This window comes from Desmodus rotundus, chromosome 1 (genome assembly GCF_022682495.2).
Source record: "Desmodus rotundus isolate HL8 chromosome 1, HLdesRot8A.1, whole genome shotgun sequence".
NCBI classification, from domain to species: domain Eukaryota; kingdom Metazoa; phylum Chordata; class Mammalia; order Chiroptera; family Phyllostomidae; genus Desmodus; species Desmodus rotundus.
In genome coordinates, this window is record NC_071387.1 from 119,942,915 (window position 1) to 119,965,250 (window position 22,336).

The following is a 22,336-nucleotide window of genomic DNA, read 5'->3' on the forward strand; positions in this document are numbered from 1 at the left end:
CCCCCATTCTCTCTCCTCGCCCTCCAAAGCCTTTACTTTCTTCTCTATGTGATCTCCATTTCTGTGATTCTGTTCCTGCTCTAGTTGTTTGCTTGATTTGTTTTTGTTTTTTTAGGTTCAGTTGTTGATAGTTGTGAGTTTGTTGTCATTTTACTGTTCATAGTTTTGATAACTTCTTTTTCTTAGAAAGTCCATTTAACATTTCATATAATAAGGGCTTGGTGATGATGAACTCCTTTAACTTGACCTTATCTGGGAAGCATTTTATCTGCCCTTTCATTCTAAATGATAGCTTTGCTGGGTGGAGTAATCTTGGATGGAGGTCCTTGCCTTTCATGACTTTGAATACTTCCTTCCAGCCCCTTCTCGCCTGCAAGGTTTCTTTTGAGAAATCAGCTGACAGTCTTATGGACACTCCTTTGTAGGTAACTGTCTCCTTTTCTCTTGCTGCTTTTAAGATCCTCTCCTTATCATTAACCTTAAGTAATGTAATTGTGATGTGTCTTGCTGTGTGTTTCCTTGGGTCCAACTTCTCTGGGACTCTCTGAGATTCCTGGACTTCTCAGAAGTCTATTTCCTTCACCAGATTGGAGAATTTTTCCTTCATTATTTTTTCAAATAAGTTTTCAATTTCCTGCTCTTCTTCTTCTCCTTCTGGCACTCCTCTAATTCAGATATTCGAACAATTGAAGTTGTCCCGGAGGTTTCTCAGCCTCTGTTCATTTTTTTGAATTCTTGTTTCTTCATTCTGTTCTGGTTGAATGTTTACTTCTTCCTTCTGCTCCAAATCATTGATTTGAGTCCCAGTTTCCTTCCCTTCACTGTTGGTTCCCTGTATATTTTTCTTCATCTCACTTTGCATAGCCTTCACTTTTTCATGTTTTGTGACCATACTCCCCATTTCTGTGAGCACCCTGACTACTGGTGTTTTGAACTCTGCATCTGATAGGTTGGCTATCTCTTCACTGCTTAGTTCTATTTTTGGAGCTTTGATCTGTTCTTTCATTTGGACCATACTTTTTTGTCTCAGCATGCCTGCTACATTGTAAGGGGCAGAGCCTTAGGTATTTGCCAGGGCAGGGCAACCCTCTTAGCTGCATTGTGGCACTGTGTGTAGGGGAGGGGTCTGAAAGGAAACAATGCTTCTTGTTCAGCTCTTGGAGGCTTTCAGTCACTCCCCCCACTACCTACAAGCAGATTGTGCCTTTTCAGATGCTGATTCCTGGGTGGGTGGGCTTGTGTACCTTCTAGGACCCTATGGGACTCTCCAATGAACTTTCTTGGGAGGTTGGGAGTTTCTCCTGCTGCCACAACCCCCATAGGTTTTTATAGCCAGAGGTTCTGATGTAGTCTGATATTGGTATAAGCCAATGTCAGGTGCTGACCATGTCTAGCTCTCAGCACCTTGTTTGAAGCTACAAGTGATCCACAGTTTGTGGTTGGATTCCTCTGGGCTTGGCTGTGCCCGGGTTGGGCTGAGCTGGCTGGTTTTTATCAGCACTGGGCCCAGGGGTATGTCAGCGAATGCCCCAAGTGACCACAGGATTCACCTCCGCCTGTCTCTGCCTGCCAGCCTACTGTCAGTTTTAGATTAGTCACAGACCCGACTGTTTCTGAGAGGACTTCTCAGAGTGGGGTGGAGGGGACTTCTGAAACTCCTGTGGCAGGTGCCTTTCAGATTCAGGGAAGATGGTGGGTTTGTTCCCCTGCCCCCGAGCCACACTCATAGTCTGAGTGTGTCTGGGATGTTTTCCCTGCACTCGGCAGGGCAGGGCCCCTGATGGATTAATGGGTGGAGTCTCCAGAGCCCAAATTTGGGGTCTTCTGGAAACTGGAGGGTGTTTCTATGGCTCTCCTGTGCGGAGGAAACGCCAGTCTGTTTCCCAGGGAAGTGTATAGTGTGGCTGCACTATACACTCGGAGCCTGTCTGTCACCAACTCTCCGAGTCTGCATATGTTGCTGTATCCTCAGCAGGGGTTAAAATGCAGGATGGGAAAAAACAAAGAAGAAAAGAAACAGACAAAACACAGAACTAAACAAAAAAGAAAAAGGAAAAAAAAGATGCAGGGTGGGGTGAGCAGGATTCCAGAGGTTGGGGGGAGTGGTATCCCACACTGTAAGGCTTGCCTTTCCTCTGGGAGGGGCTTGCTGTTCTCAACACAGATGGCTGCTGCAGAACCTGCAGCACGTAAAACCCCATGGCTGCTCCCCCACAGCTCCCCCGTGTCTCCCACTCCCGACTCTCCTCACAGGACTCCGGTCTGTGCTGCCCTCCCTTTGCTTGTACCCAACGTGAGTGATTGTGAACACAAAACCTGTGCTTTGGCTCCTTTAAGAATTAAGAAAGAAAAAGAAAAAAATAGTGGCTTTGTCTCCAGTGGATCTCGTCTCTCCCCAGCAGTGACAAACCCTGTGGCCTTTCACCACTGGGTGCTCCATGGTCTGCTGATCCTCGCACTGGAGCTCTGTGCTTGGGAGCCTGGTTTGTGTTCCCTGCTTCTCGCCTTTCAAGTGGAAGCTCCTGCAGCTGCGCCACCTAGGCCTGCCTCCCTTGTGAACAGTCCAGCCCCTTTAACGACCTCACCCTTCTTATGGGTCATGGTGTTCTTGCCTGCCCCCTTCCTTGGTTAAAAGTCTCTTTTTTGGGTAGTCTTTGGTTTATTTCAGGTATCTAGTCCTCTCTTTAGTGTCATTTCCACTTTGGTTCTGGGAGGAGGTGTGCCATATGTCCTCCTACTCGGCCACCATCTTGCAAACCCTACCCCATTCAAAGAAGGCTCTGTTCTTGCATTCTAGTTCCATATCCCCCTGAGCTTAAAGGAAATTTTTGGGGCTTTCTGGAAGTGTAATTGGGGGAAAGGTGAAGAGAGGGAGGCAGACTCAGAGAGACAGGTAGTATTAGAGTCAGGAGACCTCTGGCTGACCCCTGCATTAGACTACACAAGCCTTGGCTGTAGGATACGTGAAGTCACCACCACTCATTCTGCCAGGAGACCAAACGAGGTTGTCCTCCACCCTCTGATAAACGGTAAATGTATCAACCCTCCAGGTGCATTTGTGCTTGTTTATGGAGTCTTAGAACTGAGGATCAAAGATTTTAAAAGGCATCTAGTTCTACCTTCAGCTTGATGCTTGAATCTCTCTTCAACATTCTCATCAGGTCACCACGTGGCCTCTGCTGGCACATATCTCGTACCAGGGACCCCACTACCGATCAAAGCAGCACATTCAGGGATGAGCAACCCAAACTGTCATAGTTCTTCCTTAAGTGTGTCTCCTTTTGTGTCATTTCTACCATTCTGCCTCAGTGCCCCCCTGTTGAGAATCACAGAATAAATTACTCCTTCTCCTCTAGGAGAGGCCTTTAGATAGTTACAGCCAATGGCCCGACCTGGGAGTCCCTCTGGTCCCTTTGTTTCTCCTCAGACAGGATGTAAAGCTCCCCTCCCCCTCGCAAACACATCACTGTTTGTTGGACAAGCTCTAGTTTTTCCACATGTGTTTTCAAAATGTGGGTCTAGAAGTAAACCCAGAACTCCTGTAGCAGCCTGACTGGCACAGAAGGGATGGGACCACTACCCCTTACTCTTCCCAAGGCCCATACTTCGATTCCAGCAGCCGAGGCTCTCATTCACTATTTTTAGGAGCTCCACCACATTTCTAACCCATGTTTTGCATCCTGTTGAGTAAAACCTTCATTTTCATGCCCACTGCTGTGTCACGCACGAGTAGTTTAAATGTACACAGTATTCAAATACGTCCCATTGCTTTATATTTATGTCTGGACAATCATATGGTTGTATTTCAGTACTAAACACAAAAAGAGAATCTCAAGTTCTCTTCCTGAGGTTCAGGGGAACACAGACACTGCCAGAGCTACAGAGAAGGGGCGGAGTAGGGCCTGAGGATGGATCTGAACAGCCAGCACAGACTGTGAAGCCTTTATTTTTCAGTTGTCTGTGGGGCCTCAAGTCAAATTTACATACAGGGAGGCAGAATATTAGCGGGAAATAACTATAGCGAAAAGAGCAGAAAATCGGAGCCTAGCAAACCGATTCAAATCCCAGTCCTATCACTTTCCACTTGGGACCTTGGGCAAGTTGCCTCCACTTCTGGACCGTCTGTAATTGGGGAAACAATATTGCAGTGTATTGCCTTAAACACCTGTTCTCTGGTGAAAGCGCTTTTCTAACTTGAAGTGCTGAACTAGATCTTGATTATTAAGGTGTTATACTACATTCCTAACACTTGAGTGCCTTCATAGGATCCCTCTCTAGTCCCATACTCCTGTCTCTCCTACCCAGCCACGGAAAGCTGCCCCAGCTGCACTGTAAGCGAAATCCAGGCCATAGCATAAGTGCCCGGACCCCTTGCCCGTGCCTAAGCAATGGGAGGACCGGAGTTCTAATTCCATCTTTGCCTTTTAACTGAATTACCCAGGGACCTTCCCAGACATCAGTTTCTTCATATAACGAGGATAAACACAGGTAAGTGTATGTGCACGTGTGGAAGGAGAGAAAGAGAGAGAGCGGGGCGCGTGCGCGAGCTCTGTAAACCACAAGGAACAATAGTCACTAGCTATGTAGAGCGGAGATGGTGAAAACCGAACCTAAGATCCTGAAACAGGTCTCGCAACGCAGCCGAGCGGTAGCTCTAGCCGCGGTAGGTAGAGGCTGTGAGGAGGTCTCCCGGCGGCTGGCGTGCGGAGAATGCTGGTCCGCGCGACGGGATTGGGCAGAGGCCTGGGTGAGGCGGGGCTTCCGGCGGCCGCCGCAGCAGTTGCCAGGGGAGACGGCTGCAGGGAGGCGGAAGGAGCGGGCGAATTGTCTGTGCCCTGCAGGCACTGGAGCTATGGCGGCCGCGGCGGTGTCTGAACCCGGGTGTCGGAGCAGGTTCTTGTGTCCCGAGGTGCCATCCGCCACCTTCTTCACCGCGCTGCTCTCCTTACTTGTGTCCGGGCCCCGCCTGTTCCTGCTGCAGCCGCCCCTGCCACCTTCCGGCCTCTCGTTAGGGTCCGATTGCCTGCGCAACTGGCAAGGTGAGCAGGGCAAGGCCGGGCCCGGGTATCAGCCCTTTTCCTCCGACCTGGGCTTCAGCCTCCCAGCACCCGCGCCATCAGGTCGTACCTCTTGGTACTTCGTACGCATCATTACTCTGTCCCCCCGAGGGCCAGCCCCGTATTCCACGTCTTTGTTTTTCCATAGCCCCATCTTCGTCATCACTGTAACCTTTCCCTGTCCTAACTTGTTCCCTTTCCTGTCGCCACCGGACTGATGAAGGCCCCTCCATACATTCTCTAGCAAACAGGTTTCTTTCACCCATGCTTGCTCTCCGAGGAGAAGGACTTTTCCTTCTCCCCCCTCCCTTGTTATGTAGACAGCTACGCCTACTTTAGGGCTTAACTCCCACTGAAATTTTTTTTTTCTCTAGCCTTCATCAAGACATTAGATGTTTATCTGTGGCTATTCCTGTAAACGGACTGGACATTTAAGGTTTAGAATTTCTTCTGCTTCTTCGTTTGTATCTCAGTCCTGACCCAGATTACCAGCTCATGGGGAAAGGGGCATCTTAATTGTTTGGGAGAGGTGTTTGTTTTCTTTAGGGGAGAGAAATTTGCAGACCAATTAAGTATAAAAATCTCCTAAAATTACATTTTTTTCTGGGGAGGAAAATGGGGAATTTACATGACTCTTGCTGTTTTGCAAAACACGCACACATAGGTTAAACTCATTTAATCCTTGAGATCCCATGAAGTAGGCTTTATTATTGCCCATTATTAGATGGGACTGAGGCTTAATGCAGAGAATCACAGAGCTATAAAGTCATACAGTTGAGACAGAACCCAGATTTTTCTTTTCATTGTGTGATGTTTTGGAACTGGAGCTTTGGGGTTTATAATCTTCAAATCATGTAGAGTTGCTTCCAGAATCTTCACAGTTGTACTTCAACACATAATGAATTACTCTTCAGATAAGGAAGACTGTCTAACAGAGATGGCCTGACTGAGGATCAGAGCCTACCTCCCTGCCCACATCTAAAACTCCACCCACCACGGCAGGCAGAGCATGTCATAGATGCAAAATGTCAGCCTAAACCGAGGTCCCCCTTTTTCTTTCATTTACAGTTTCTGAGTGTGGGGTTGTGGGCATGTGAGTATTAGGCACATAAAAGACCTTTAAAGGCCTCAAGTATAACCCCGTTACTTCATAGTAAGGAAACTGAAGCTAAGAGGGCCCATGACTAAGCTCAGCCGGCCAGTACAGGGGAGCCAAGACTCCACTCCAAGTCTTTAGGCTCCCGAGTCCAGTATTACTGCCGCTTCGCCAGTCCCCCTTCTTCAGTTTACTGTTTTGGCCTCCAAGGACATAAAGGTACATAAGAGATGACTGCCTTTAGAAAAATAAAAGTGAAATCCTTTGCTGTCTCACTGCACATAAAGTATTCCACCTATAGGACTGGGTAAGCACTTTCAAGGAAGACTTCTGAGTTTTGTAACTATTAGTGACAATTTATATATTTTTTATAACTAGATTATAGTGATAATCTTTATAGGTGCAAAATAATTTATGGTCCCTTTTTTCTTCCTCTGAACAGCCACTATGGAAGGAGAGGTCAGGATTACAGCCGAGGAGACTGGCACAGAGTGTTAAGGGACACCCACTCAATCCACCCTGAAGCTGTTACAATTAATTAACCCTCAAACTGCCTGGTGAGATAGGTCAGTATTAAAACCTAAAAAAAGGGGCATAAAGCACAAATTCCAAATTCGAAGACCATCCCATGCTAAAAAGTGTTCTTTTTTTTTTTTTTCCACATGGAAATCAGTCACTGATAAGACTTACTCCAGGTGTGGGAAAGAGCAGGAATTTAGTCATTCATGCCTTTACTTTGAATCTTGGGTTCTTCATTGTTGCTTCCCACTGCTTATGTTGGCTTCTGGCCAATTTCCACGAGCTCTGAGTACTATATTATGGGGCTACTCAGGGTTGTAACCTGTCCTTCCCCCCTTGGAGCAACCCACTGTCAGGCCTCTAACCCACCCCCTCTGCAGTTTACAGGCTGGTGACCTACATCTTTGTCTATGAGAATCCAGTCTCCCTGCTCTGTGGTGCTGTCATCATCTGGCGCTTTGCTGGCAATTTCGAGAGAACCGTGGGCACCGTCCGCCACTGCTTCTTCACCGTGATCTTCGCCCTCATCTCCGCTATCATCTTCCTGTCGTTTGAGGCTGTGTCATCACTGTCGAAGCTGGGGGAAGTGGAGGATGCCAGAGGTTTCACCCCAGTGGCTTTTGCCATGCTGGGAGTCAGCGCTGTCCGCTCTCGGATGAGGAGGGCCCTGGTACTTGGCGTGGTGGTACCCTCAATGTTGGTGCCGTGGCTCCTGCTGTGTGCCTCCTGGCTCATTCCCCAGACCTCTTTTCTCAGTAACGTCTGTGGGCTTGGAGTTGGGCTAGCATGTATCCTTTCTAGAAGGGAATTGTAGAATGATGACATCCCAAAGGGTGAACCAAGTTACAGTGTCTGGGCAGGGGGGTCCCATAGATAGACCCATGGGTTCAGGTGTAGGTACTATGGGTTCTGGCTTCAGCTTTGAAAATCATGTGGCCTTGGGTGGGTCGCTTCCCTTTTGTAGATGAGAATTTCCTCATCTGGAAAATACCAACATAGCTATCTGCATGCCAGCTTAGTACCACCAGTTAGTAAAATATTCTGATTAGATTTTTTTTTCCTTGTCAACTAAGCTGTAAATGTACATTTGACTAATTATGTTAAGAGTTTTCATTGGAAGAATCTCACCGTGAGGTGGAGAAGTTCCATGAAGAAAATAGGGAACATAGGTTTGTTTATTTTAGTTTTTGTTTGGCTTACTCTTTTAGGGAAGAAAAAAAACAACTTTTTTAATGATAGGTTTTTACTGTACGAGTGGTTAAAAACTTAGGTTAAACCTTATATCCCTTATATAAATATTCTGGCAATTAGTGGGAAAAAATCTAAAATACAAAGTAGATTACTTGTTTGAAACATCGGAGTTGTAGTGTCGGGTTAGACAGGTGCATTCCTAAAGTCTCTTCTATTTGTGATTCGATGAGCTAGTAGGGTAGGTAGTATACAAATAAATACCCATTGATAATGTAGCTGTAATTTTTAAACTTTTATTTAGTTTTTATTGATTTTTAAACCTTTTTCCAGGTGAAAATTCAACCCTAAATATTCCCCTGTAAGCGCTACTTTAGTTACACCCCACACATGTTCACCTGTTGTATTATCATCACTTAGTTAAAAACATTCTCTAATTTTCCCTGGGATTTCTTCTTTGACCCAGCGGTTATTTATAAGAGAGTTGTTTAATTTCTAAATATTCAGTGATTTTCCAGATTTCTTTTTGTTACTGATTTATAATTTTATTTCATAAAGTAGAGAACATCCTTTGTAATATTGCAGTCCTTCTCAATAAGTTCTGGTCCGGCGTTCGGTACGTCTTGGTGAATGTTCTGTGTGTATGTGAAAAGAATGTGCATTCTGCGGTTGGCAGGTGTGTGTCAGTTAAGTCAAGGGTTAATATTGTTCAAGCCTTCTATATCCCTATAGTTGTTCTCTCAATTACTGAGAGGACTGTTAAAACCTCAAACTAAAATTGTGGACTTGCCTGATATTTCCTTTCAGTGCTTGTCAGTTTTTGCTTCAAGTATTTTGAAACTCTGTTATTGGATAAACACACAGTTAGGATTGTTATGTCATCTTAGCGAGTTCCCCCTTTATCATTATGAAATTGACCCTTTAATCTCTGTTACTCTTCTTTCTCCTAACATTTTTGTTGCCTGATAATAATATAATTATTCCAGTTTTCTGCTTTCTTAAAATTGGAATTTACATGGTATATATTTTTCCATCCTTTTTTTTAAAAAAAATGTGCCTTTATATTTGAAACATGTTTCTTACAGATGGCATGTAGTTGGTTCCCCAAGCTTTGCCTTTCACATGGCATGTTTAGCTCGTGTACATTTAGTGTAATTATCGATATGATTGGGGTTAAGTCTCCCAGTTTGTTGTTGATTTTCTCTTTGTCCCACATGTTCTTTTTTCCCCTCTACCACCTTCAATTACATTTTTTTAGTATTCTATCTTCACTGTTTGACTATTAACCTCTTTGTTTTGTTTTGTTTTGTTTTGTTTTAATTTTTATTGTTATTCAATTACAGTTGTATGCCTTTTCTCCCCATCCCTCCACCCCACCCCAGGTGAACCCACCTCCCTCCCCCACCTCCACCCTCCCCCTTGGTTTTGTCCATGTGTCCTTTATAGTAGTTCCTGTAATTAACCTCTTTGTTTTATTTGTTAGTAGTTGCTTTAGAGTTTACAATAAGCATTTTTAGTTTATCACAGACTCCTTTCAGGTAATACAGGGTGGGGCAAAAGTAGGTTTACAGTTGTGAGTACACAAACAGAGTTTATTCTTATATTATTATTTACTAATGATTATTTACTAATAAATTATATATTTACTAATTTACTAATATATTTACTAATAAATTATTTTCCATACAAGTAACTATAAGCCTACTTTTCTCCTACCCTGTATATCACTTTATATATAATGTAAGAATCTTAACAGTTTATATTTGCCTTCCTTCTTTCCTTTGTGTTATTGTCATACATTTTATTTCTACATGTTATAAACCTCATAATACACTGCTGTTATTTTTTTCTTTTTTGAAAGATTTTATTTATTTATTTCTAGAGAGAAGGGAGAAAAGGGAGAAGGAGAAGGAGAAGGAGAGAAACATTGATGTGCAAGAGACACATCGATTGGTTGCCTCTCGCACGCCCCTAACCAGAGACCGGGCCCGCAACCCAGGCATGTGTCCTGACTAAAACAGTGACCTTTGGGTACACAGGGTGGCACTCAATCCAGTGAGCCACACTGGCCAGGGCTTATTATTCTTTTTGATTTTTTTTATTGAGAGAGAGAGAGAAGGAAGGAGAGAGAGTAAGATCGATTTGTTGTTCCACTTATTTATGCTTTCATTGCTTGCTTCTTGTATGTGCCCTGACCAGGGATTGAACCTGCAAACTTGGCATATGGGAACGATGCTCTGACCAACTGAGTTACTCTCCCAGGGCCTATTACTTTTGTTCTAATTTTGTTACTTTTGTTTTAAACAGTCAATTATATTTCTTAAACTAAAATAGCAACTTTTACTCACATATTTATCATTTCTATTTTTCATCATTCTTTTGTGCAAATCCAAGTTTCCACCTAGTATAATTTTCTTTTAGCCTGAAAAACCTCCTTTAACGTTTCTTCTACAGTGGGTATGCTGGTGACAAATTCTTTCTGCTTTTGATTATTTGAAAACGCCTTAGCCTTCTCTGATCTCCTTTCAGTTTTAAAGATGTTTTTGCATTACCTCTGGTTTGTATTGTTCCTGATGAGAAATCAGGGATCATTTTTATTGTTTCTGTGTTTAATTCATTGTTTTTCTGTGGCTCCTTTCACAATTATTTTTATCATTAGTTTTTAGATGTTTATCATGTGCCTTTGTGTTTACCCAGCTTGGAGTTACTGATCTTGGAACTGTGAGTTTAGAGTTTTTATCACATCGAAAAATATACATACCGTTTCTTCAAGTATTTTTTTCTATCTTTTCTCCTCTTCTAGGATGCCAATTACACATATGTTAAACTACTTGATATTGTTCAATGGATCCTAGATACTCTATTTTTTTATTGTTTATATTTTAGCTCTTTTTCCTTTACATTTCAGTTTGGATAGTTTCTATCACACTGCCTTCAAGTTCAGTGATCTCTTCTGCAGTGTCTGTTCTGCTGTTAAATCCATCCAGTTAGTTTTTTATTTGTCATGTTGCATATCTCAGCTCAAGAGGTTCCATTGGCTCTTTTTTATAGTTTTTATTTCTGTATTGAGATTGTTTATCCCTTTCTTCATTATATTTATGTTTTTGTTTAAACACATGTACTTACACATTTATAAAAGCTATTTTAAAATACTTGTCTGTTAATGTCATCACCTCTGTCATTTCTGGGCCTGTTTCTTTTGATTTTCCTCCTGATTATGGACCCTTATCACAGTGACCAGGTGCTACTGCCATTTAGCGGCTGGTGGCCAGGGATGCTAAATGTCCTGTAATGAGTGAAGTGGTCCAGTCCAGCAATGAATTTTCTTGCTGCAAATGCAGTAACATTCAAGTTAAGATGACGGCCTAAAGAAACAACTTTACCCTGGTGCTTCTGTAGGGACGTCTTCTCTCCACCCCGCCCCCACCTTCTAGCGATTGCTACTCACAATTTAAGGTTTAGCATACACGTTACTTCCATAGAGAAAGCCTTCCATGATCTCTCTAGGCTAGGTTATTTCCCCAGCAGGGTCTTCCATAGGTCAGCTTTTGTTGGGTACTGTGCTCTCTGAGGTACAGGGGATGGAAGCGCAACTCTTGTTGTTCCTTGAGCTTGAAATTCCAGTCAGAATTTATGGTGGAAAAGGCACTAATGCCCCTGTATTACAAATGTGGGAGCCTGTATTCTCTGGGGAGTGTTCAGCCCTCCTCTCTTCAGCTACCTCGAATTTTACTTAATATGCCAACCTCAGATGGCTTCACGTACTGCTATTCCCTCGACCTCTCAGAGCGAGTAGCACTGAAGCTCGACCAGAAGTTCCCTTTCAGCCTTATGAGGAGGATTTCGATGCTCAAGTACATCTCGGGCTCTTCAGCTGAAAGAAGGGCAGCCCAGAGCCGGAAGTAAGTTACAGAACCCTTAAATCTTATTCTTAAAGCCATTCCAGGGCCTGTAGAAGGTGTGACTGGTTCGGTATCATGGGGAAAAAAGGTATAGGATGTGGGCGGCCCTGGCCCAGGAAATCTGTGCACTTTAGATTTGAGCACTCTGGATTCTGCCCAACTGCGTCTGAAGTCAGGAGCGAGCGGGAGTGGGAAAGGGAAGGCATTGGAAGCACTTGTGCGTGACGCAGTTTGAGTGACTTGTGGCATACCGGGAGGGAGTGGCCCCACCTAGTGTTATTACCAATGCTTAGCACTGACAAGCACTCTGCAGGTTGCACTGGGCTCTAGCGTGACACTGGTAAAAAGCACACACAGTTCACACGGCTGACTCAGTGGCTTAGGAGGTAGCACAGCCCAAGACCTGAAAGGTAGGGTTTTCCTCGCCACCTAGCAAGAAAAGGTGACGTTTACTGTTTTCTAATCCAGGCTCATTAACTCTCAATGAAAAGTGCTGGGCAAGCCTTCAGAGCTCTTGGAGCCTCAGTCCTTCCTTTTAGAGAGGAGGCCCAAAGAGGACAAGAGTCTTTGCATGTAACACAGGCAGGAGAACTCAGTCTAAAGCTAGGGCCTCCTGCTGCCAGGTCTTCCTCACTCCCTTTCCACTGTGCCACACCGCTGGCCTCTCGTCCTTCTCTGGTTTCTGTCCATGCTGAGATTTCACACTGTAAGAGCTTTTCTTTCCTTCAACAGTCCCTCTGAAAGGAAGGCTGACTCACTGTGAAGGCCAGATGTCAGTAGCCCTTTTCTGCCCCTAATCTATGTGTGGAGTACATTTTGCCCTCCATGCCTGCCTGGATACAGGGTTTGGATTAAGTTGGAATCCGATTTTATTTTAGGAGGTGGAGATTCTCAGCCTTTACCAGTCCAAGGCCTTTTGACCATTTCTTTCTCTCTCTCTCTCTCTCTCTCCCCCTCTCTGTCTCTCTCTCTCTCACATACACACACACACACACAGGTGTTTTATAGACCGGCAGGTATGGCTCAGATTGAGTGCCTGTCTGTGAACCAGAGGGTTGCTGGTTCGATTCCCAGTCAGGGCACATGCCTGGGTTGCAGGCCAGGTCCTCAACCCAGGGGTACGTGAGAGGCAACCACACACTGTTTCCCTCTCCCTTCTTTTCCCTTTCTCTAAAAATAAATACAAAATGTTTTTTTAAAGATGTTTTATAATTATTTTTTAATCCTCATCCAAGGACATTTTTCCATTGCTTTTAGAAAGTGAGGAAGGGAGAGAGAGGGAGAGAAACATCTGTTGGTTGCCCCCTGTATGCACCCTGACTGGGGATCGAACCCGCAACCTGGGTATGTGTCCTGACTAGGAATTAAACCCGCAGCCTTTTGGTCTTCAGGATGATGCTCCAACCAACTGAGCCATACAGTCTAGGATCCTTTGACCCTTTTTTAAAGGCATGTTTTTGGCAGGGTGGGTAACTGCAAAAAACAGAAATGCAGATTCACTCACTTTGCTTCAGGCAAGTAATTCCTGGGGTCTAAATGTGTGGGAGACTGTTTAAATATAGAGTGAAGTGAATTGTGGCTATTTGACTTTTAATTGTTCTCATGAAATCTTGAGAGGACTTAAGGGGTCCTCGAGTGAAAGTTCCTTCCAAACAGTTGGTAGTGGTCACGGTCACCTAGCCTTCACTTAACACTCCCTGGTGGCTGGGAGCTCACTCTCCAAGGCAGTCCCTGATGAGGAAGTTCTTCCACACTGAATTGCAGTCACCTCTCTGTAACTGTGACTCATTGGTGCCAGGTGTGACCCCACTTTACCATGACCTGCAGGTCTGGGTGGGGCGACATGGTAACTTTTCCAGTTCCTTCCACATTTGTCATGGTGTTTGGCCCCTCATTGGCCTGGCCTGCCGCTGGCACCCAGAACAGAACGTGTCAGATGGGCTGACGGTGGCACGGGGGCAACATCGCACATGCGTTTGGGCAGCTTGGCCTCCCTGGAGGCCCTTGTTGAGCTTCTGGTAGGCCAAAATCTCTACGTTTTAAAATATCCCAGGAGAAGCGCTGTTAAGTGTCCCGTGTCTGTACTTACTCGTACATTCGATTTGTGAGGTCAGGCCTTTGATTCAAATGTATGCAGGTTCAGTCCAGTCACCTAACAGACATCAGTGGTGTTGGCATCTGTCCTCCACATTTGGAACTTCGCACAAAAGTTCAGAGGATAAAACCCTCAAGCTGTGTCCCCACCCACAGTCCCACCCACTCGTGTCAATGGCGGGGTCTTTAACCTCAGCACAGACCGTTCCCCACCACTGTCACTTCAGTCTCTGCCAGCCGGGACTTTGAGCTACAAATGTCGTTTCTGAAATCACAGGTAGAAAATACCACAACAGGCAAGGCCTGGGCCCAAGCCCAGTGCTACCCCATTAGAGCCGTCCCACCCTCCTTCCCGCAGGCATGGGTCCACTCTTTCTGGGTAGAATCACTCAGCCAGCCCCTGACCACTGTGATCTGGTCCCCATCTCCCCATCCAGGTTGCAAGCTGCCATGAGTAGGTTACACTCAGGTGGTCTCAGTCACGAGCCCAATGTCCCTTCTTCCTGCTGGCTTGCTGCAGGACCATGAGTGGACCCTTTGCTCTCTGGATATCTGTCTTCTGTTTGGTTGAGTTTAACCTTTTTCCCTGTGGTTGAGTTTAACCTTTTTCCCTGCTTGGTACTTAGAGCAAATGTCCAAAGCATGTTGTAATAGTAAGCAGTACAGTGACTCCAGCCTTTTCTCATGTGGAATGACAGCTAGGGGTGCTCTGGGCCTTGGCTTTTCTAGCTGAATGACCATTTTCTCTCTTTTTCCATTCCAGGCTGAACCCTGTGCCCGGCTCTTACCCCACACAGAGCGGCCACCCTCACCTGTCCCCAAGCCACCCTGTTGCCCAGATGCAGCACACCAGTGGCCAGAAACTAGCCTCCTGGCCAGCCTGTGTTCCTGGTTCTGGGCACATGCCCAGCCTGCCTCCCTACCAGCCTGCCTCTGGCCTGTGTTATGTGCAGAACCATTTTGGCACAACCCCTAACTCCTCCGGAGTCTGCCCGGGTTCCACAGGGGCCTCCTTAGGGGCCCAGCCCCCCGCCCCTCTCAACTGCCCTGGAACTGTATGTGCTGGGGCCCTGCCCACGCCAGTGACTGCAGTCTCCAAGGAGGGCTCAAGGGCCCTGATCCCCTGATGGGAAACGTCTAGGGAGATTATCTTACACCTTCTTCTGAAGAAGGTCCTCTCTGAGCTGAGGTTTCTTGACAGAAATTTATTTATTGAACACCTCTATGTGCCAGGCTCTGTGTTAAGAACTGTGGTGTATGTCTGTATTTCATCCTCATGAGAACTTTGTGAAGTCCAGTTCATGGTCCCCAGTGTATACCTGCATTAGCGAGGCTACGGTTACGTGGAGCCACCTAGCCTGTAGCGGCACAGCTGGGCATCTTGGCTCAGGCCCAGGGCTCCTCCCGCCTGCTGTCCTGTTGCCCAAAGAACACCTGGTTGTCAGTGGCTGTCGGTAGCTAGTTCCAGCCCTGCGTTTTCTTCCTGTCACCGTGGGTAGTACTCCTGATTGTATGGTGTCTGTGTGTGTCTTCCTTTCTGGAGCTCCCAGGTGGTGGGCTCAGCAGTCCCCAGGCCTGGGTAGTGTTTCTCCCCTGCCGTGGCTGCCCACTCCCCACCCATTAACACTTCTGCCCCAGAGTGGTGAGCAGGAGCAACGTGAACCGCAGCAGCATGCTGGTGGTTCCGTAATGTTGATTACAATGTTGATTACCTTTGTATAAAGAAACAACCTCTAACCTGCTGCTGTCTGTGGTCTCTTCGTGGTCTGGCTGGGGACGCAGAGCGGGATTTGGGCGGAGGTGGTAGAGGGCCTGGCTGCAAAGAGGAGAGCTGTAGCAGGCGGCGAGTCAGGCACACGTCCTCCACCCGGTGGGTATCTGACACGGGGAATGAGTTGCAAAGGTGCTAGGAGAGTTGAAAGGGCAAATGGGAAAGTTTGGCAACTGTGAGACTGGCAAAGCTGGAAGCCACTACTGCGCTTAGGGAGGAGGGGGAGGTGTTACCAGAGCTCCAAGTGGAATCGGCGCAAGAAGGGCTGCCTGGCAAGACCTTATGCCAAAGAGTGAGAGCGGGCCTTGGCAGTGATAGCATCTGAAGCAAGAATGGGGGTCGGGGGGTGGGGGAAGTGCCCTAGTTCCTCTGCCTGTCACCTAATAGGGTCTCCCGTGGGCCAAATTAACCGAGAGCCAACTTTTTGGCAAGTGAGTCCAGGAAACGTAGTTTGGGGTGGAGGGTGGCTCCTCTGAGGCAGGACAGGACAGGAATGTGAGTCAACATGCACCTGACCAGCCTGAGCAGAGCTCCTGGCTCCTAATAAGCCCTCAGCTGGAGCTCCTTACAGTGGGATCCCACTGAAAAAACGCAAAGTTGCAGGTGTTTTCATGGGTATTGTAATACATGAAAGGCCTACTCTGGGCTGGCTCTTCGGCAGGTGCTGGGTATTAGAGGTGGATGAGACATGTATGAGTCCACCCAGCCCAGATGAGGACAGGCAGTGACAGGCCCCTGGGTGGCCTGCACTAGACAAGAGGGTGGAGGGTGAAGCTGAGAGGGCGACTCCACAGCCAGATTGTGAAATAGGATAGCCAGCCGAGGAGTGAGGTGCCCGGACTACAGCTGGGGTTTGCCTGCAGTCTCAGGTCTAGCAGGGCCTGGCCTGGGGCCTGTCTGCAATGACACCTTTCCCATAGTGTCACTCCATGAACACAGGCTTCTGTGTATCCATTAGGCATTCTCCCTCCAGTCTCAGGTCTGTATCCAGAGGCAGATGAGAGGGTCACCTGCTCCCAGTGTGGCAAGGGGTCATCCCTTGTGTCTGACCTTCCAGTGTGGACTGTGCCCTGGCGCTGTGGAAGCTGAGGGCCTTGGAGATGGTCTGGCTGGAGGGCCCTCTTTCAAGTCCCCAAATAGCAGACCTGTGAGGGTCCTAGGAGGTCATTCAGTCCAACCATCTCCTCCACTCCTGGTTTTACTAATGGGATTCCAGGGAGGCAGGATGGGGCTGGCGGAGCAGCCAGCAGCAGCCCCTGACTTGGGCCCCTACTGCGACTGCTGCTCTGAGACTTCTTGGTGTGGATGGAAAGGGGCCACAAACTAAACCTGAATGGCTCAGGGGAGGCCTGCGTGGTGGCCTTATCAACTCAGAGACCTAAAGTAACCACAGATGAAATGAAAACTTATTAACCAAAAGCAGTTTATGGCAAGTAGTCATGTCCTAGGCTAGAATCTACCCTGACCAAAGTCAATCTTTACCTTAATCAAGCCTGTCTATTGTCTTTTTGCATGTATGATAACATACCTTTGGCATGTCAAAGTAATTTCTTTTTGCTGGACCCCTGAATACACAGACACCACACCAGAGCACCAGAGTGGAGACCACAGATCCCCTCATTGTTATTTAGTTGTTGACTGTTAACTATCCTATACCCAACCTATGTAAAAGAAGTGTCTATCATTTACTGTTTATCCAATCCCAGAAGTTTCCCTGCTTTGCTTTCTCCCACCTCCCTAGTCTATCACCAGGGGATTTCACATAACCCCCTTAATGTCTTCTCTCTTTTTTTCCAATTAAGTGTATTTTATTGATTAGGTTATTATAGTTGTCCCAATTTTTCTCCCTTTGCCCTCTCTCCCCAGTAGCCCCTCTTCCGTCCAGCAATCCGCCCCCTTCCCCCCTTTATAGGGAACCTGTCTATGTGGTATGGCGAATGTAGCCCAGCCCCTGATTCGGAAAAACCCACAGATCGGTTTTCCCATAGGGAATCAGGCCTGCATTGTACCTAGGCTGCTTGCTACGAAGCTTGCTTTTGCTAAAACCCCCTCACCCTGGATTGAGGCAGCAAATGTTTACTGCATATCTCTAAAGTAACTTCCTAAAATCTGTGCTAAACCTCAAGTATGGAGTATAACCAGTTTAACCACTTTCCCCCTTGATTTGCAACATCCTCTTTGAATTAGCAACATTCTTTCCTCTGTTATCAGTAAAAGGTAATCACCTACAGCGAACCTGGGCATAGTAAATGCGGACCATCCTCATGTAATGTACCCAGAACAGCACTAAAAGCCTGTCTAGCTCTCACTCAGCAGCCCTGCCATCCCTTTTTCTCCACAGGACTTCTGTAGTCCGCGTGGATTTGTTTGTCGCAGCCACAACACACGGACCCCGAGGGCCGGAGCCTGCATTACCCCTTAGTTCATGTCCATGGGTCGGACATATCAGTTCTTTGGCTTCTCATTTCCTATACGATTCTTAACCTCTCCATGTCTGTTTTGTACCTACCAATTTTCTGACAGTTCTGGGTGTTATTTGTGCTTCTTAATCCCTACACCTTTTCCCACATTCTTCCCCCACCCTCATCCCACTGATAACCCTCCAAATGATCTCCATACCTATGATTCTGTTCCTATTCTGGTTGTTTGCTTAGTTTTACAGTTTTTTGTTTGTTTGTTTTTGATTCAGTTGTTGATAATTGTGAATTTGTTGCCTTTTTAATGTTCATAGTTTTGATCTTCTTTTTCTTAAATAAGTCCTTTTAACATTTCATGTAAAATAGCTTGGTGATAATGAACTCCTTTTGTTTTACCTTGTCTGGGAAGCACTTTATCTGTCCTTCCATTCTAGGTACCTGCTTTTCATTGCTTTGAATGCTTTTTGCCAGTCTCATCTTGTCTGCAAAGTTTCTTTTGAGAAATCAGCTGATAATCTTATGGGAACTCCTTTGTAGGTAACTTTCTACTTTTCTCTTGCTGATTTTAAGAGCTTATCTTTTACCTTTGGTATTTTAATTATGATGTGTCTTGGTGTGGTCCTCTTTGAGTCCAACTTGTCTGGGACTCTGTGTTTCCTGGACTTGTATGTCTATTTCCTTCGCCAAATTAGGGAAGTTTTCTTTCATTATTTTTTTCAAATATGTTTTCAATTTCTTGCTCTTCCTCTTCTCCTTCCAGCACCCCTATGATTCAGATGTTGGCAGACTTGGAGATGTCCGAGCATCTTGTACTATCCTCGCTTTTTTGAATTCTTGTTTCTTCTTTCTGTTCTGATTGAATATTTATTTCTTCCTTATGTTCCAAATCCTTTATTTGAATCCTAGCTTCCATCCCTTCACTGATGTTTCCCTGTAGATTTTTCTTTATTTCACTTAGTGTAACCTTCATTTCTTCCTTCATGTTGTTGCCATACTCACTGAGTTCTTTGAGCATCCTGATCACCAGTGTTTTGAACTCCACATCTGATAGGTTGGCTATCTTTGTTTCATGTAGTTATTTTCTGGCATTTTGTTCTGTTCTTTCATTTGGACCATATTTATTTGTCTCCTATATGTGGCAGCCTCCCTGTGTTTGTTTCTGTGTATTATGTAGAGTTGCTTTGGCTCCCTGTAAAAGGCACCTGTCAATTGTATGGGGTGGAGCCTTGGGAAATCGCTGGAGTGGGGTAATCCACTTAACTGCTTTGTGGCTCTGTGGGGGGGGGAGGGCTTGGAGAGGGGACTGTGCCACTGCCTGGCTTCTGGGGGTTTGCTTGGCACTCGCCCCATTTCCATTCACTTTATCCCTTTCCTATATGCAACTGGAACCCTTCCAGCCATTGCGTTGGTGTTGAATCCCAAAGTGGGTGGGTTTGCATATGTTTTAAGACTGTGTAGGCACTTTTTACGAAGTTTTCTGAAAATCTGGCAGTTTCTTCTGCCACCCCAATTCTCACTGGTGTTTACAGCCAGAAGTTATGGGGATTTATCTTCCCCACACTGGAACCCTGGACTGTGCGGTCTGGCCTGAGGCTGGGATTGTTTGCTCCCAAGGTATCACCCCATGTGAATATACCACATGTGAATATACGACCGCCTGTGCCTGTTCTGCAGCCACCGCTGCCTCTCTGTGCCACACCGAGTGTCCTCACTTCTCCGTCCCATCTCTGTGTCTCCACCTCTCTATGCGTCTGGATGATTGTGGCTTCCTTAAATCCTTGGTTGTCGGACTTCCATACAATTCAATCTTCTGACAGTTCTGGGTGTTATTTGTTTTGCAATTTAGTTGTAATTCTTTTTTTTTTTTTAAGATTTTATTTATTTATTTTTAGAGAGGGGAAGGGATGGAGAAGGAGAGGGAGAGAAACATCAATGAGTGGTTGCCTCTTGCATGCCCTCTACGGGGCACTTGGCCCATAACCCAGGCATGTGCCCTGACTGGGAACAGAATCAGTGACCTTTTAGTTTGCAGTCCAGTGCTCAATCCACTGAGCCACACCAGCCCTGGCTAGTTGTAATTCTTTTTGTAGTTGTGCGAGGAGGTGAAACGTGACTACCTATGCCTCCATCTTGACTGGAAGTCTTCATCCCACTTCTTCTCTTTCGGTTGTGATGTATAAAGCAGGGTGCAGAACTGCCTTTCTCTGGAGCATTTTCTCAATCTGTTGAGGTTTTGCTTCCCAGCAATTGTTATCTGTTTGACTCAAAGAAACTCATAAAAAATTCTTACAGGTTTGGAAATTTCCTACATTGACATCAGTCTTTTTGCTCCCCTGGACTTCCATTGGTCTGGCCTCAGAAAACAGCAAGAAGCCTGGACCAAAGTTAGAGAGGGCCATTTCTCCCCTCCATATACATTTTAGAGGACGTAGAGGGGATCCAAAGTCCCTCCCCCTTTTGCCTATTGAATCATCCACTAGTGTGTCCCATGTCTGAAAACATCAGGTGTCTGCCAATCCTCAGGCTGTGGCTAGAGACTGAAATGAAGGTACAAGTCCACCCAGACTGGTGAGGGCAGAGAACCCCCAACATGAGACTGACAATATTTGTTGAATGAATCAATGAACAGGTGATCCCTGCTTTTGGGGATTTCAGGCTGGGGGCTTAGGGGAAGGAATGGACAAAAAGAGAATTGTAACTCAGGTTCTCAGAAGCTCCCCAGACCAGCCTGGAGAGCTGCGGTACAGGGGATCAGTCAGATACTGAGCACATACCCTTCCGTGGAGAGTAGGCTTTGGAGGGAGGGAAGCAGGACAGCGCCAGCCATGTCCTCTGGCTGTTGTTAGGAAAATGAAGAATATGAGGAAAGAATTGTTCCTGCACTCCAAAACCTCTCTGTTACCCCCAGGCAAGACGGGACCCACTGCTGCCAGAGGAGCTTCCAGACTTTGTCCAGTTTCCTCTCTCTCTTTTTTTTTTAATTTTATTTTTTATTGTTATTCAATTACAGTTGTGTGCCTTTTCTCCCCATCCCTCCACCCCACCCCAGCCAAACCCCCCTCCCTCCCCCACCCCACCCTCCCCCTTGATTTTGTTCATGTGTCCTTTATAGTAGTTCCTGTAATCCCCTCTCCTCACTGTCCCTTCCCCACTCCCCCCTGTTCATTGTTAGATTGTTCTTAACTTCAATGTCTCTGGTTATATTTTGTTTCCTTTTTTTTTTTTTTTTCTATTTATTATGTTCCAGTTAAAGGTGAGATCATATGGTATTTGTCCCTCACCGTCTGGCTTATTTCACTTAACATAATGCTCTCCATTTTACACCGTCTAAGTCTATATAACAGCTTGTCTCATGGAGGAGAGAGGGCCGGAATAGGTTAGACAATGTTGCTATAGCAAGCTCAGATCGTGTCAGACAGTTTTGATCATCTGCCAGAGTGCTGCTTGCAACAGTTTCCTCTCTTTATCAGCAGGAGGCAGCAGAGAAGCAGAATCGTACCACTGCAGCCTTTAAAAACCTAACCCGGGGCAAACTGTGCTCCCCAGTTCTGTGGGTACAGAGGGGAAAAAACCTGGCTCCTGTCCCGGAGGAACTCGCCAATCAGATTTGTAGATAACCACAACACATATAAGGGCTGTTACGGCATGTAATAAGCAGTTCTGTGGGGCTTCATTCCTTTCCTTCAAGCACCTGTTCTTTTTCTTTCCTTTTCCTTTTCCTCTTCCCTTCTCCTCCCTTCTCCTCCCTTTCTGTTTCTCTCTCTTTCTCTCTTTCTTTCTAACAAATACTTTGTGAGCAACTACTGAGTTCCAGGCCTGTGGCAGGCTCTGAGGACAGGAAGCTGGAAAAGAACCAGACCTGCGACGGATGCACTCATAGTTCATTAAGGGAGATAGGCCATGGGGAGTGAGACTGAGAGGAGCCCACCGGGGAGGGTCAGAGAAGAGACTCCTGGGAGGAGGAGAGTTAAACAGGCATGGGAGGGACCAGGAAGATAGAGGCTGACAGTGTGAGCAAAGACAGGGAGGTATGGGTCCAGTAGGTGGGGCAGGGAACTGGGGCACAGAGGCTAAGTGGGCAGAGAGGAAATTGATGGCTGCGGTAGTGTAACCAAGCAAACCAGGGCTCGTGCACGTGGCGCCTTGGTGCGCCTTGGTGCACGACCCAACAACAGTGTTGAGGGAAACAGGTTTCTATTCATAGGATTCCAACCTCGGGGTGGGGGGTGGGGGAGGTGCTGGGAGCTCTCCTGCTTGGAGCCCTGCTCTCCCGTGAGACCCAGCACTGCCCC

General features: G+C 46.3%; 1 protein-coding gene and 1 non-coding gene across 2 annotated transcripts; one reads left to right on the forward strand and one right to left on the reverse strand.

Annotated features, from left to right (window-relative positions):
* The first annotated feature begins 4,773 nt into the window (after window positions 1-4,773).
* RHBDD2 (rhomboid domain containing 2) lies at window positions 4,774-15,593 on the forward strand. The gene is made up of 4 exons (XM_024571667.4): window positions 4,774-5,039; window positions 7,053-7,460; window positions 11,612-11,762; window positions 14,620-15,593. Exons 1-4 carry the CDS (start codon window positions 4,853-4,855, stop codon window positions 14,981-14,983), a joined length of 1,110 nt encoding a protein of 369 aa, XP_024427435.2. The 5' UTR covers window positions 4,774-4,852; the 3' UTR covers window positions 14,984-15,593.
* Window positions 15,594-21,366: 5,773 nt separating this feature from the next.
* On the reverse strand, window positions 21,367-21,490 carry LOC128779805 (small nucleolar RNA SNORA28). Its single transcript, XR_008425886.1, has one exon. It is a non-coding gene; the product is annotated as a small nucleolar RNA SNORA28 (small nucleolar RNA).
* Window positions 21,491-22,336: the final 846 nt, after the last annotated feature.

Coding starts and splice junctions, on each gene's coding strand:
- RHBDD2 (XM_024571667.4), top strand. CDS start 4,853: ATGGCGGCCGCGGCGGTGTCTGAACCCGGGTGTCGGAGCAGGTTCTTG. Junction 5,040..7,052: donor TTGCCTGCGCAACTGGCAAG/GTGAGCAGGGCA, acceptor CCCCCTCTGCAG/TTTACAGGCTGGTGACCTAC. Junction 11,763..14,619: donor AGGGCAGCCCAGAGCCGGAA/GTAAGTTACAGA, acceptor TTTCCATTCCAG/GCTGAACCCTGTGCCCGGCT.